Raw genomic sequence first — 11,097 nt, 5'->3', positions numbered from 1 at the left:
TTTCAAATCTGATAATTGGTTCCAAATTTAACATGCACAAGTTTTGGTTTCTGTAGCAGCCAGGCGCTTGTTGTGTTGCAGCCTTGGAGCACAGTAAGTGGTGCTCTAGTGTGGCTTTATTTTACGTTGAAAAAGCCCAGTCAAACTGCAACCCACCTTTGAATCAAAATAAAACTTTCCTCTTATTTGTGAAATAAGCATGTGACCCGTTTCAACTCCACCACTCAAAGAATTTGAATCGAAAATCGATAACCGGAATCAAAAGGAAGAATCGGAATTGGAATCAGAATCGTTAAAATCTAAATGATGCCCAACCCTAACCTTTAACAACAACAACTTTTTCAGAGTCTTAACTCTAGGGGTCATCCATCATATAGCTTAGAAACAGCCGAATCCTGGACTATTTTGAATTCCAAAGTCCATTTGTGACTTAAACAAAGTGTATGAGTCTAGGAGTGGTAATCTCAAGGAGTTTGAACATGTATTTGCCATTGGGAACGCAGAGTCATCCAGGAACTCTATTTGTGGCAGTGGTTCCAAGCCAGATGGGGGAAGTGAAGACAGCCCAGTAGCAAACATCAAAACATCTTCCACAGACACAGCAGCCTGGCCTTCTGCAAAGAAAAACAATTCACATACATCACTGCCATGTGTTTTCTTAACTAGTTATAAAAAACAAACTAACAAACCTTCACAATCGAGGAGATAGTCTGCCCAGTAGGCCATGGTTTGACTTTCTTTAAGTCTTCGATTACTCCCCGAAGGACTGAGGTCAGGTTTGAAGAGTCTCTCAAGTTCAAAAGCAGTGAGTCGCCTTTCAGAGTGGCACATGACAGGGGCCAGCAAAGTAGGGTGTTGCTGTAGTGCAGTCAAAAACTCCAGGGTTGAAAGACCATCTCTGAATCTACAGAGTGAACACAAACATTGTTTCACTGCTGTGTAGTGCCAATTTAATTTAAAATGATCTAAAAGAAAACTATAAAATATTAAATATTCTCTTCTCTACAATTACTATCCACCTTAACATTGTTGAAAATTGATTTTAAAAACCCTATTTTTGCATTGCACATTAAACGTTTATTGTTACAAACTGTAAGTATAACACACAGAAACAAAAGACTGGAATGACACAGACAGATGGGTGGCTTGGGCACTCGCACGATGCCTTCAGAAAGTCTACACACCCATTGCACTTTTTCACAACTTTGTTTCGTTATAGATTCAATTTAAAATAGTAATATTAATCTTTTTCCTCATCAGCCTACACACAATACATCAGAATGACAAAGCAAAAACAAGTTTTTAGAAATTGTAGCAAATTTAATAAAAATTGAAAACTGGAATATCACATTCGCACAAGTTAATTAACCATTTTCTCAGTACACTGTTGAAGCACCTTTGGAAGTAATTCCAGCCTGGATTCCTCGTGTATGAAGCTACAGGCTTTACACACAACATCACCACACTCTTTATATCTGATTTTCAGGGACATTTACTGATTTTCAGGGACATTTACTAAAACCTCTCTGCATGTCAGGATCTATATGAGAACTGAGAGGCAGAAATAGATCCATATTTAAATGACACTGCTACAGTATGGAGCAGGTGGTTGGATAAACAGCAGCAAGTCATCAAGGGTTTGATGGGTAAAGTGAGCCTCAAACCATCACTCTGCTGCCAGATGTGCAGCAGAGGTGGATGGATCACTTTATGGGGTAACTGGACTGATTTTCCTCTATGGAAGAATTAGTCAGGAGGAGAAACCTAAGATCTAATTTCTGTTTTTGCTTTGTCATTATGATGTATTGTGTGTAGATTGATGAAAAGGATTTATATATATTTTAAATTGAATCTATAAAGGTGTGCAGACTTAATGAAGGCACTGTAGTTTGACACAGAATGAAGTGACATCACATATCCGTTGAAATACACTAAGGTACAAATTCTGATTAAGGACAAATTGATAACAGATATACATACTTGCATGAACCAAAGATGGGGACCATGAGGCATTTCAAACAAAAAATTCATACATAAATAAAAAAAAAATCTCATCACTACAAATATCATCTTACCTGTCAATTACAGATGAGTTGCGGTCAATAATATACCATTGGAGGTAGTCTGACACGATTCCTTTCTTTTCTTCCACAGTAGCAACATGTCTCAGACAACCTGCTGTCTGTAACATTGTGCTGTGTCTCATCATACATTCTTGCAGAGCATCCAATGAAGCAGCATTCTCAATCTGAAAGACATGAAAATGGGCAAAAACACCCCAGTCAATAACTGTATGCACTGTATCTCCTTGCCTATTTTTTTAATAACGTACATAGCATGGTGTAATCTTACACTATCAAAAACTAATAAATTAATTAAATATATTCCGCACGTGATATAGGAAGTAAACATTGTCTCAAAAACACTGCAGTAAGTATGAAAAACTCTGCCCTACCATACCCTTATGCTATTCTCACCTCTTGCAAAGCTTTCCCTATTTCTTCATCAGTTATTAAATTATTTGTTGCTTTGAATGAAGGCTGGCCTGCAAGATAATGTACAAGATCTTCTGACAGGAAATGGGGTCCTGGACCTCCATGCACAACTGACACAGCAATCATCTTTCCTGCCAAGTAGTATTCATCCTCCCTAACAGCTGTGAATGAATTCATATTGCAAAATTAAAACAATGCATTACTGTATATACTGTAATATGCAAGCATATGTCATGTGATATATATGGTCAAAGAGCATTAACCAACCATTAGTAGCCTATAGTACACATCCAACCAATATGCATACCCTTTGCATTGTAGACCAAGAACCGATGTCCTTCTGGTCCATCAAAAATGGGCCGGTCTTTTAGGTGTTTCATCAGTAGAGTTAAAAACTCTCGTCTTGGACCACCAGTGTCAATTCCCTCTTCCAGAACACCAGTATCATCAGTAAATTTCACCAGCATGTCACAGGTTTCAGAATATGTTGTACGCTTGAAACCTCTGACTGCCCCATCCCAAACATTAGCCCTTGAGATGTTAAACCGGCTGACTTTTTTATGATCAATAGGAAGAGACAAGTTTGCTACGATGTCAGGTAATGCAATGTCCGTCTCCTCCCTGTAATGACAAAAAGTTAATTCATTTGTGGATATTCCAGAAAAACAAGAACTATTGTACAGTGAAAAAACTGGAGTGCTATAGTCAAAAGCATATTACATTGCTGTGTGTTGGAAATTCTTCGCATTGACAGCAACCGGCTCTTCGTCCTCCGGCTCAACATTTGGTGAAAACAGGTCTGTGTATTTACTGTTGGGAAATTGCCATTTCCATGTTAAAACATCTTACAAACAAAAATGTCTTCCCCATGTAATCAGTTCAATACATTTAAATTATGTCATTATCTTTTCTTTTCTTTTTTTTACTTACCTGTAGCAAGACATTTTTTCTGGATTTGCTTCAGGTGGATCCAGATCCTCAGCATCAGATATTACTATCTGAAAAACAGATTAAAATGTCTGAAACAACAACACTGAAAGCAAGAAATGTCATGCTGCCACAGTCTGCCTTATTACCTGTCCTGGCTGAATTGTTGATTGTCCTGGTGCATCTCTGAAACATGATAAAACATATTAAAATGATTAGCTCCACCATAAAGGCTATAATGTAGCTTTGAGTAGCATGTAGTAGTAGAGGGAACAGAAAGATGTATTGAAAAAAAAGATTATTTTGAGAACATGTGGATAGGAGCGCTTCCTGGACTCAAATCTGAGTTAGTTTGAGTTTCTTTTTTAATGGAAAAAGTATAAAATAAAAGAACGCTCAAACTACTATTTTTTAACTATTACAATGCTTGTATTGCAAGTGGCCAAGCCATACAGAACCAATTTAAAAGAACTTTAATGCGTTTTTGCATCTAGCCTTCGTCAGCGAGTCAAACAGATGAAATGAGAGACAATGGGTCTTTTCTAGTGTCCATGGTGTTCTGGGCTAGAGTGGGTGTTGTAGACATCTTAAAACCAGTAGGTGTCCTTCAGGCCTACAATAGTCAAATCATGTAAACATTATGTATACAGCCATGTTTCCTATTGGTTGATTACCACTAGTAAAAACCCAGTGTCTCTCATTACATCTATTTGACTCCCTGACAAAGGCTAGATGCCGAAACGCGTTGGAGTTCTTTAAGTTGGTTCGGGATGACCGTGCCACTTCAGTAAAGGCCTATAGTACCTATGCAGGATCGACAGTGATGTGGGACATATGAATGGACAGTGGATACCCCCCACTTTATTCTCACGTATTAGCGTAGAGCAACTGTATTTCAGTGGGTGGGTCCTTTAGGTAGGGAGCGAGGGGGCACCGCAGTCAGTTACAGAAACAGCTGATAGCATGTAGCAACGTTGAGGTTATGTGCAGCAATATAAATGTATGTATAATGTGTATGTGAATAAGTAGTGAAATATCTGCTAGTTTATCAGTTTTGTGAGTTAAATAAAAAAAAGGTGAAATTGCACTTTACCTGGTAGTGAAAGCACTGTAGCCCAACAAAATATTAATTATTATTTCACGTCTGAAAATTCCTTTGTGTCCAAGTGTGCAACACCTACCTTTCATCGTCCAGCTTGTGTTTGGGAGTACTTCGATTTTGTGGTTCAAAAACCTGAGAGGAAACGGATAAAATGATCAACAACTTTCAACAGGTTCCATTATTTTTCCATTACCACATACAGTATATATCAATGCTGAATGGTTGTCTGTGTTACTGTATAATAGTTACTGCAAAATAATCAAAACAAGCCTTTTTCCACTAAAATATTGACCAGGACATTGATTTTATGCTTAAAATCCAATGTATATCTAATTAGTAAATTATATGAAAATGAATAAATACAAACATACATAAATATTTTAAAAAAGAGAAATAACTGATGTACCAAAGTGTCAGCACGATTGAGTTCAGCTTTGCTCCTTGTTGTGATGACAATTTCAGAATCAGAGTCTGAGGTATCATCCACTGAAAAAAATAATTCAAACAACCATTATCTATCCTCCAGCAGAGTATCTAAATATGTAAACATATTGAATCATGAGATCCACTAACCTCTTTTATGGTGTTTTTCTAGGCAAATGTAAAAAGTGATCCTGGAATATGCCTTTCCTATTTCCTTTTTATATTCTGCCAATTTGAATGGCCTTTCTGACCCAGGCACATGAACCACCTCTGAGCAGTCTGGATACAAAAGGACATAAGGTCCTTCGTGCATGTCCTTGTTAAATGTTGTCATTTTCTGGACAGCTTGTTTCAGTAGATCAGGTGCTGCTACCTCTGGGTCTGTAAATAACGGTAGTGTTTTCCCTCTTAGAGGTTTTAAATCAGTTCCATTTGGCACCATCAATCCTACGTTTATCTAGTAAAATAACAAAGATATAATTAATGTATACATAGGTAAAATAAATATACACAAATACATATGGAGCATTGCAAAATTGTATAGGACGGTCAGTACACCTTACCTGGACGTGTTTTCTTTCTTTAGGCCTATATCTTCCTTTTGGCCCATAGGTAAAAGACTGTCGTTCTTTTGATTTCGAGCTTCTGTACTCCATGAACTGTTTGTATGATGGGCATGGTTGTTCTGCTGAAATGGAGTTCCGAAACAGAAAGTTAGAAGCCGCTCAAAAAATCATTAGCGTTATTGTCCTTAGATAGCTAGCGTTTTGGTTTTGCTAAACTTACTTTGCATAGCACTGTCCGGCTGTCGAGACGTCCCCTGTGTTTCCAATGTTTCCGTCTTGTCCGCGTCCTTTAAAAACTCCAAACACCGACCACACGTAAAGCAAAACCGCGTTAAGCTGTTCATGTGTTTGCCACAAAACGGGCAAAACATCCCTCGGCCGCAGTCCATGTTCGGGCGGTCACCATAAACTTCTTTGACGCCATAAACTCCACAACAACAACACGAAAAGACCACGCTCATCACTTCCGTGTCACTTCCGGTATGTGGTACATTCCCTTTCCGTGAAGAATCTGTCATTTGTAAATTTGTTTCGGGACTGGTAAAAGTGTTTTGCGTCTTGTTAATTTGTTTTCTAAAATGTAAATTTGTTTTATAAAATGTAAATTTGTTTTCTAAAATGTAAATTTGTTTTCCAAAATGTAAATTTGTTTTATAAAATGTAAATTTGTTTTCCAAAATGTAAATTTGTTTTATAAAATGTAAATTTGTTTTCCAAAATGTAAATTTGTTTTATAAAATGTAAATTTGTTTTCCAAAATGTAAATTTGTTTTATTAAATGTAAATTTGTTTTCTAAAATGTAAATTTGTTTTCCAAAATGTAAATTTGTTTTATAAAATGTAAATTTGTTTTCCAAAATGTAAATTTGTTTTATAAAATGTAAATTTGTTTTCCAAAATGTTAATTTGTTTTATAAAATGTAAATTTGTTTTATAAAATGTTATTTTGTTTTCCAAAATGTAAATTTGTTTTCTAAAATGTTATTTTGTTTTCCAAAATGTAAATTTGTTTTCCAAAATGTAAATTTGTTTTCCAAAATGTAAAAGTGTTTCATTCTTTGTAATGTTGCATTGCACTTCCCGGCCACCGTACTAAACAGTAGAAGTAGAAAATCTTACCAGTTTGAAGAATATTCTAATTAGCCAGATCATGATTAGCACGATGATATCATCTAGGATGTGTCATTTGATCTCGGATGTTTTAAGCAACGTACGAAGAATGGACCCCTGATCATTATAGCAGTAAATAGGAACAAGCAAAGGTTTTCTATATAATTTAAAACAAATAACATGATGACTAGACCTTGGTTAGGTGTTCTTATAATGGATGCAAGTATGGTGAACAGCAAGCAAATATTGATTATATGTCAGTTACTGCCTTTTGCCTTTGCATGACTCCTTGTTTTTGGCACATGATACAAAGGAAGAGTATAGGAACTGCCAAACAAGGATCAAAGGTCAATTTTGAGCTCAAGATGTTTTGCATACAAACATTTCTTAATTATAGCAACTAGTTGTCAAATGTTGGGAGTTTTACCTGTAATACTTTTGTCTGGACAAAACAGAAACTTTGAAGTAATTTTTTTCAGTTTCACACTAGCAAGTTAAGGTCTTTTGCCTTTGCAGGGCAGAAATGTAGTATGCAAGATGCATATTGGAATGATAAAGTATGTAATGTGTAGGTGAATGGCCAAAGTGGGGATGACCCCACTTATCAGCAATTCAGGAGAGTGATGGCAGAGGGAAAGAAGCTGTTCTTGTGTCTGGTTCTTTGTGTGCAGGGATCTGTAGCGCCCGCCAGAGGGGAGGAGGCAGGAGGATGGCAGCAGTGTAGAAGATGGTCAATAGCTCTTGTGGTAGGCCATGCTTCCGCAGTTGCCGTAGGAAGTACATCCTCTGCAGAGCCTTTTTAAGGATGTTGGACTCCCTCTTCAGGTCCTGGGAAATGATGGAGCCCAGAAACTTGAATGGTTCGACCTTTGACACTAGGCTGTTGGATATGTGTGGGGGGAGCACTGGGGGTCCTCCACGTCTGCTGCAGTCAGCGCGGGGAAGTTTTTTCTGAGAGGCCGCTAGAGTAGCAAGAAGAAGCAAAGTTACAAGTCAAATTAAAACCCCTTATCAGCCAAGCTACGCATAATACTGATGTGAACAATAAAATAAAACCTCCCTGTTATAACCCTGCAGATTGTCAGGTCCTGGAAGGCCTTTGTCTTTCTGCCCTGCAGGCTATACGGTTACGTACACATATTGGTTGAAAGGTTGTCAGAAAAAGTTGCTGTAAAACAAATATAGAAATACAAATTACACATGTAAAACAAAGTGGAGAGCTTGTACAATCTCATTTTGTAAGAGAAGTCAGTTCAGTTATAATGATATTTTAATTTATGCAATTATATAGTGTTATCTTAGGGCAGGGCCACTTAATTACCATTTTGTTCCTCCTCTCCTGTTGACCGAGACTCCTGTTGAACTCCTGCAGCTCGATGACTGTTGAGCAGGGCAACAGCAACACGTCATCGACTGGAGCAGAGGGAGGTGACTGGGAGCTCCTTAAGAGCATGAGCAGCTCATCCATCTTTTCCTCAAATGTCTCCATCCGCTGTGCCATGCGGGTAATGGAGGTCCTCATGGCTATGGAATAATTAATGGTTTTAGTTGTTATACATTATAACAGTCACGTGATATGCACCAGGTTGAATTTCAGTAGTTCCATGGTAGGAAATATGACTGGTTTCTTAAATGCATGCATAAATGTTAACTTACGCTCTGTCCTGAAATGCTTTCTTGCTTGTGGAATAGATTCATCTGAAATAAAAGACCATACAATTTGTACTGATTGCAAAAAGAATATATGAAGTGTAAATAATGTAGTCTGTAATTAAGGTCTTACCATGATTATCTAAATAAACGATGGATGTATTTAGACAACCAAGGAGGTGTAATCATTATGTTATGCTAGGTTAGCCTGCAGTTTTGTGAACTGAGCTTCTGTTAATACATCCATGGCTTTATCTCTCATCCACGTTACAGGCTTTACAGCATATAGCCCAGCATACATGCCTGGCTATCTTACTTATCTTCCGATACGTAAGATAAGTGTTTAAACCTATACCCACATCGGCTCTTAGGGACATGTAAGATATTACGTTAACGTTAGCTAGCTACCTAGCTAGTTAACTAACTCCATTGTTTAGCTCGATAGCCCCGGCAGTTTGGGGAAACGCTAATGATGTTAAATCCATGTAACGGGTTTTACAGCAGCCATCCCTCAGATGTATCCTAAGATAATACCATGGCTGTATTAATAGAACACATGGTGAATTACAGCCTCCAATTTGGACGTGCATTCAGTGAGTCCGACTGAGTTCAGCTTGACTCGCTGACGCTGTATAATGCTGGCAACCATGTCGGAGCTTTCTTTAAGTTGTTTACCAAAATCTCTCACCTTGTTGTCCAGGTTCCTTATGGTGGTTAAAACATCACCGAGGGAAGGTTCAGTCTCTGTGGCCAACTTTGATGTATCCTCCATACTAGGGCTAGCAGCTTAGCTAGCTGTGGAAAGCTAACTTGTTTCCCGCGTTAGCATACGGGCTAGCAGTCTTGAGCGGAGGAAAGTCTTTACTGTTGACAGCCGACAATGTCTTTCTTGGTATCTTCGTCCTACCTTGCGTTATAACACCATCGGTGAAGTGTAGTCAGCATAGGTTTTAGTCAATGGCAGTATTTCAGTTTGAATTTGGGACCAAGCGAACGGATCTTTTGTCTGTCCTGTTAGCCAGGTGTGTGTATTAGAAGTTCTTTGGTACCGGTGTTGTAAACGGAAGTCAGGACAGGACTTGAATCGGTCACCTGAGAGAGGCACTGTCTTCCCCTACTGGCGTGGGGGTGTAACGGTAGGATTTGTACACTGGACTGAGACACTTGTTAGAAATGAAACAAGTGAATTTTCTTAGTTGTGAAAATCGTTCTAATGATAGATTCTTGTTTTAAGTATTTTCACCTAATACAGTTAAAAAAACGAAATCAAGCACAAAAGTATTGTTTTTAACAAAATTGTTATCAGCCTAAAAATAATTTTATTCTCTTGCTATGTTGTTTATCTTACTAAGACCAATAATTTTTGCGTGAATCTAAATCAAGTGACTGCTAGGCTACTTCAAAAACTTAAATGGAGCTGGTAAAAATAAACATTTTCAAAACCACACTCAGAACAACCAAAAACAACCAAACGGGAACGTTGTGTGGAGGTAACAGTGCAACCACAGGAGAACGTTCCCGTTGGTTGGTTCCCCTAATGTTTATGGAACGTTATAACCATGAGGGAACGTTCCCTAAACGTTAGTTTTTGGTTTGGTTCGAACTAACCTTTAGAGAACCAAAAACTAACGTTCCCCAACGTTCCCTAAACGTTCTGTGTTAGTGGGGTGTGGTTCGTTTGTGTACATTCAGCATTAAATCTAGTTAACAATTGGTTTTGAAAACAGGGTTTGGTGTGCCAACGGTCATAAAACATCAGTTATTAGATGGTGCCCGTTTTCGTTGGCTAACGTTAGCCTTCAAAACACCCCGATGAGCATAGCCACCTGTTTCCACAATTTTCTTACTGCTAGCTATCTAACGTTGATTACTTCAATAAAAATAATTAACCTGACAAGCTAGCTAACGTTACATAAAACTGACATTAGCGGTTTATAATCGGCTTTAACAGGGACTAAACACGTTTGATGGACATATTGAATTACATTTGACTTTAAGATCAATACAATTATCAATATCATAATTAATTTTATTGGTACTTAACTTTTCTGTTTCATGTTTATAGCAAGGGTAACTTTGGTAGACTGTTGTTTGTTTGCTTGTTTGTTTCACTAGGTATCCCTCATTAAAATGGTGGTTTTTGCTAAGAATATTATCACCATCTTCTACTAAATGTCAGGAATACACTGTGTTCATTGCAAAACAATAGTTTGCAATACTAAAAATACTCCATCCTCACAAAAGAGCTGTATTTGTTGATAGTAGCTTTCACATAGTGTGTCTGTTTTTATGTTGGTATGATATATAGTGGAACATCAGAAAACGTGGCCAGGAGTTGTGAGAGAAGGCAATGCAGAGATGAAGGACATCATACGACAAGAATAGTTGTGTGTGTATAAGCTTGATTAACAAGTAAAAAGAGTCAGGTATGTTATTGTCATATTAGTTTGTTGCATGATGCAAATTACACACCTGTAATCAAAATCTATCTAGTATTTGGGGCAGGTGCAGTGCCACTCATAATTCTTAGGCCTATTTGTTGCTCTATTTTTCAACCCCCTATGTGTTCAAGGGTTCCTAGACATTCTCTATCTACTACATTTTACTTGAATTATTAATTACCTCTGTATATTAATCTCTTTCAGATAACAGGAAAGAGTTTGAAAACTATGATTTGACAACCACTGCTGAATTGGCCTGCTCAGAGGAAGAGGCACTAATGATTCCAGAAAACAGGAAGCCAAAGAACAAGACCTACACAGACTTTGAAATGGGTAGGTAATAAACTATTATTAAATCATATCCATATATAAAGAGTACATAT

The 11,097-nt window shown here is 37.6% G+C and overlaps 1 protein-coding gene across 2 annotated transcripts; it reads right to left on the bottom strand.

The window, feature by feature from the left end:
• Positions 1–252: 252 nt before the first annotated feature.
• On the bottom strand, positions 253–6,012 carry LOC120563346. 2 transcript variants are annotated; one of them, XM_039807465.1, is made up of 12 exons: positions 5,734–6,012; positions 5,511–5,635; positions 5,098–5,404; positions 4,931–5,010; positions 4,604–4,656; positions 3,572–3,608; positions 3,426–3,493; positions 3,216–3,305; positions 2,803–3,116; positions 2,076–2,248; positions 690–904; positions 253–614 (listed from the first exon to the last, which is right to left on the bottom strand). In XM_039807465.1, exons 1-10 carry the CDS (start codon positions 5,972–5,974, stop codon positions 2,244–2,246), a joined length of 1,320 nt encoding a protein of 439 aa, XP_039663399.1. In that variant the 5' UTR covers positions 5,975–6,012; the 3' UTR covers positions 253–614; positions 690–904; positions 2,076–2,243. The 2 variants fall into 2 exon arrangements, with proteins under 2 accessions (XP_039663399.1, XP_039663400.1); XM_039807466.1 differs by having other exon boundaries at positions 5,511–5,632.
• Positions 6,013–11,097: the final 5,085 nt, after the last annotated feature.

This window comes from Perca fluviatilis, chromosome 8 (assembly GCF_010015445.1).
Source record: "Perca fluviatilis chromosome 8, GENO_Pfluv_1.0, whole genome shotgun sequence".
Classification (NCBI taxonomy): Eukaryota; Metazoa; Chordata; class Actinopteri; order Perciformes; family Percidae; genus Perca; species Perca fluviatilis.
This window is presented reverse-complemented; position numbering and strand designations above follow the sequence as displayed.